At 34.6% G+C, this 4,374-nt stretch overlaps 1 protein-coding gene across 1 annotated transcript; it reads left to right on the top strand.

Annotated features, from left to right (window-relative positions):
* Positions 1-700: 700 nt before the first annotated feature.
* LOC112012019 (ubiquitin carboxyl-terminal hydrolase 8-like) lies at positions 701-4,373 on the top strand (the record flags this gene model as incomplete). The annotated part of the gene is made up of 6 exons (XM_065761703.1): positions 701-1,078; positions 1,200-1,340; positions 1,430-1,600; positions 2,302-2,559; positions 2,850-3,007; positions 3,941-4,373. Coding segments are annotated over exons 1-6 (1,533 nt in total), but the record flags the coding sequence as incomplete, so codon positions are not given.
* Between the last annotated feature and the right edge of the window lies 1 nt (position 4,374).

Raw genomic sequence — 4,374 nt, 5'->3', positions numbered from 1 at the left:
TAATTAATTATTTAACCGCCGTGTCCCCGCCGTGTCGTGTCCTTATTTTTCAAAAATTGCCGTATCCCCGTGTCCGTGTCCGTGTCGTGTCCGTGTCCGTGTCAGTGTCCGTGCAACATAGGAAAAAAGTGATCTACTTATCTTGTCTTTTGAGGTTTTTATTCAATTATGGGTGATCATGTTTGAATTTTTTGAATGGAACCGTTGGTAATTTTGTTATAATCTCAAACAGTATGGGCCCAAGGTTCAGAGTGTTCAATGCGTGCATCAACAGTTAGTTTAAATGTGATAAAGTGCCCTCCATCACTCATTTTGACTTTGTATTAATAGGTCTTACAGATTATAAAAAATTACAAGACCAAAGAGTTAAATATACCTATTCTGTTAATAAAACATAGAGGCTGTTTAAATGCAGTTGAAATAAGTTGATAATGTTTGATTATTTACAAATTACATTCTAAATTAGTAATCTTACTGGCAGTTTGCCACATTAATTTCATAGTTGCTTGTTATTTACCAGTTTAAAGCATAGGCTTGAAAAGAGTGTTAGATTGATTGCCTTAGAGCTTGGTCTATACCTATTCTCTTATGTAACTGTTGCAGTAAAAATATTCTGTAAATATGAGTTTTAACACCATGTTTTAAATTTATTTAAGTTCTTCATGAAAATCCAATTGTTTAGTCAATATATTTGCTCATTTGTTGCATGTTGGCCATGCAGATTCTTCTTGAATTGCAAGTCTATGGGTTTTCAGATACTCTAAGGGGTATAGATGAGAGGAATAACGAGATGGCTCTAGTACAGTCCAAAATAGAAGGTCCCTTTTGCAATGGGTTTCTTAAGATGAATGGGAGCACTGACAGAGAAGGCTCTCTATTAACTTTAACTAGCTCTTCACAAAGTGCTGGTAGCTATAGGGGAGCTGCTTCCTTGGGCTTGACAGGATTACAAAATTTTGGGAATACTTGTTTCATGAACAGTGCCATCCAGTGCTTGGTGCATACCCCAGAGCTTGTTGATTATTTCCTTGGAGACTACCCAAAAGAGATAAATTACGATAATCCATTGGGAATGAAAGTACGCATATTTATATTTATGTTATATGCAGTCTTTTTATTTAGTTGTGTTGTCTTAAATTAGCATCTTTGCTTTTTTTCTGTACCTCTTGTCTCTTGTCAAGTATGTTCATCTTGTTCAGGGGGAGCTTGCTTTAGCATTTGGAGATTTATTAAGGAAGCTATGGGCTCCGGGAGCGAGGCCTGTGGCTCCAAGGATGTTCAAGTCAAAACTTGCTAATTTTGCTCCTCAATTCAGTGGCTATAATCAGCATGATTCCCAAGTTAGTGCAATTATTTTTCTTTAAATTATTTTTATTATTGTGTCGTGTAAGGAATATTTCCATAATATTAGAAAATGTCTATGATCTAGGAATTTCTTGCTTTTTTGTTGGATGGACTCCATGAAGATTTAAATCGTGTTAAATGCAAGCCGTATGTCGAAGCTAAGGGATTAGAGGACTGTCCAGATGAAGAAGTAGCAGAGGAATATTGGAAGAATCACCTTGCTCGTAATGACTCCATCATTGTTGATTCTTGCCAAGTGAGTTGTTATAGGAGGTTGCCATTTTGCATGGATTAGAAAATTCTGATTTCTAGTTATGTATAGTTTTTCATTTTTACATATGACAATACTCCCTTTGTTCCAAATTGTTGGTCCTCCCATTTTAGGATGTCCCAAAATGTAGGCTGTTTTGAATTTTTTTTTTTGATAGGTAATAGATATTTTCATTAAAAAAAAAGTACATCTCGTTCACGATGATGAATAGACTGTACTTGAAACAAATACAAACAAATCAAATAGAAACAGAAACAGATTGCACGAAATAAATTTTGCAAATTTACCTTGTACTTATTTAAAAAGTCAACTATTCTTTCACTAGAGTTTAAATCAATGAGGTTAGTTTTGGAAATATATCCTTTTTAAACTAAAAGAAAAAGCATTAAATGATGCTTCCTTTAGAAGTTGGATTTTCTAAACATGACCAACAATATGGGACGGAGGTAGTACTTAATAGTACGGCATTCTTCTTAATTGGAAGTCTTTGATGCTACTATGATTAATGCCTTCTTATGGCTAAATGTGGAAAGTGGTTAGAGCTTTTAATTATTTTGTAGGATGAGATAGAGTTGCATCTGTTTTTAATTATTTGTTGTTGATTTTTTTTTTTAATAACGAGAAAGCTTAAAGGATAATCAACGCTTATTTTAAAATAATTGGCTTTGTTTTTTCTTACATTATAGGGTCAGTTTCGGTCAACGCTGATTTGCCCTCTTTGCAAGAAGGTTTCTGTCACATTTGATCCATTTATGTACCTTTCACTGCCATTACCTTCAACAGTTATGCGGACTATGACGTTGACAGTCATGGGCGCTGATGGGATTACACTACCATCTACGTATACCATAACTGTACCAGATTGTGGGAAGCTCACGGATCTTATTGTGGCCTTAAGTGCTGCATGTTCTTTAAGAGATGATGAAACCCTGTTAGTGGCCGAGGTTTGTTACTGCATATATATTTTTGAGTATTAGTGTGTGAGTTACAAACAAAAAAATAGTCACCATTATGTCTATCCTGTGCACTCAGTATTGGTGTGGGATCTGCCACCAATTATTTAGATGACTTGAGTGAAATTCCTAGTGGCTTTAGTAGTGTAACTTAAGTTTTTCAAAGTAACATTGCAAAATCAGATGATATGGGGACCTATCACAGTGCCTGACCTCATTTGACCTTTGTGTTGTGTTGGTGGAAATTTCTTTGAACGCTGACCTTGTGGAGTGAATTGTAGGTATATATGAATTGGAATTTGAATTGCTTTTTGAATTGGCTGGAGCCATCTGGTTCGATAGCCTTGATCAGAGACGATGACAAACTTGTTGCTTATCGGTTACCAAAAGATTGTGAGAAATCACCCCTGGTTGTCTTCAAGCATAAAAATATTGACCAGTAAGTTAAGTTAAATTCTTATTATGGTCGTTGAGGCTTTTTATGGTTGCATTTGTATAACAAATTATGACTCCAATTTGATTTTTCTGCAATATTCTATATTCTGTGCCTTCTTTTCTTCCTTTCCTTTCATGTTTAAGAAATTGTGGCAAGTGTTATAACTCAATGAGTGACATCAGATAATGTGTGTGACAACTGAAACATCTGGAATGCATTAGATAGATTTCATTATGATAAGTCTCTCAAGTGCATTTCAAGACTATCTACTAGCCATATTTGAGATAAATTTACAATGTCCACTATTCATAATTTTGTCCAAAAATTATCAAATTAGTGGATAAATTAGGATGTTGATTGTAGAATTTTTGTAATTTATGTTGTATACTGTAAAAGCTTTCATAGTTTAAAGAAAAGGGTGCGCCCTTATAGGTTGTATGTAAGGATATGGCAAACAAATGATACATCTTTACTCTCTCACTCTCTCTCTAGGAAACATTTTCTCTAAACGTTCTATATTTCAAATTAGATGTTATGATACATCAGTTATTCTTGTATCTTACTGCTCAATATCTGCGCACTGTCATCTTGACAGCTTTCTATAATAATTATTCTTTTTAACAAATATTGTAGCTTTTCATTTGCAAGTGTTGTTAATCAATGAGCTACACAATAGATTTTTTGGGTAATTGCTGAAATATTTGGAGGCTTTTAACTAACTGTTCCATGAGACATGTATCACAATCATGGTCATCAATGTCTTGCCATACGCATATAAATGTTTAGGTTCAACATGTTATACTTATAAGACAATAAGTAAGGTTGCTGCTATGTAAATTTGTGGGTTATAAATTATGATAAATGAAATTACTTATGAAAGAAAACATTATGATACATGAAATTATCTGTATGGTTTGTTTGCTGTTGGCCTTATAGGTTTACATCAAAATGGAAGATGTTTGGTATTCCACTTGTAGCAAGGTTGCCTGATCTTTCTTGTGGATCTGATATTCGCAAAAAGTTTTTGAAATTACTCAATCCATTTTTAATGCCCGTTGAAGATGTATTAAATGACTGTGATGATGAAGAGGGAAGTTCTGGCAATGAAGATTCTGAAATGTTGGATGCCACTAGCCCTACAGTTTTGGATACAGATGCCGGCTCAGACAGCGAAACATTGGATGAGACACATTTGGGTACTGACTTCCAATTCCAGATAGGATCATCATTTTCTGAGATAAAGATGGATGAGCCATTACAAGTTTCAGGTTTGGCAAAGGAGTTGGAGGTGCATGTTGTATGGTCAGATAAGATGATTGATAAGTACGATACGTGCATTCTCAGCTCATTTCCAGAGGTCTTTAAACCTC

This window comes from Quercus suber, unplaced genomic scaffold, assembly GCF_002906115.3.
Source record: "Quercus suber isolate HL8 unplaced genomic scaffold, Cork oak 2.0 scaffold_425, whole genome shotgun sequence".
NCBI lineage: Eukaryota > Viridiplantae > Streptophyta > Magnoliopsida > Fagales > Fagaceae > Quercus > Quercus suber.
The sequence above is the reverse complement of the archived record's forward strand: the minus strand, read 5'-3'. Positions and strand labels throughout refer to the sequence as shown.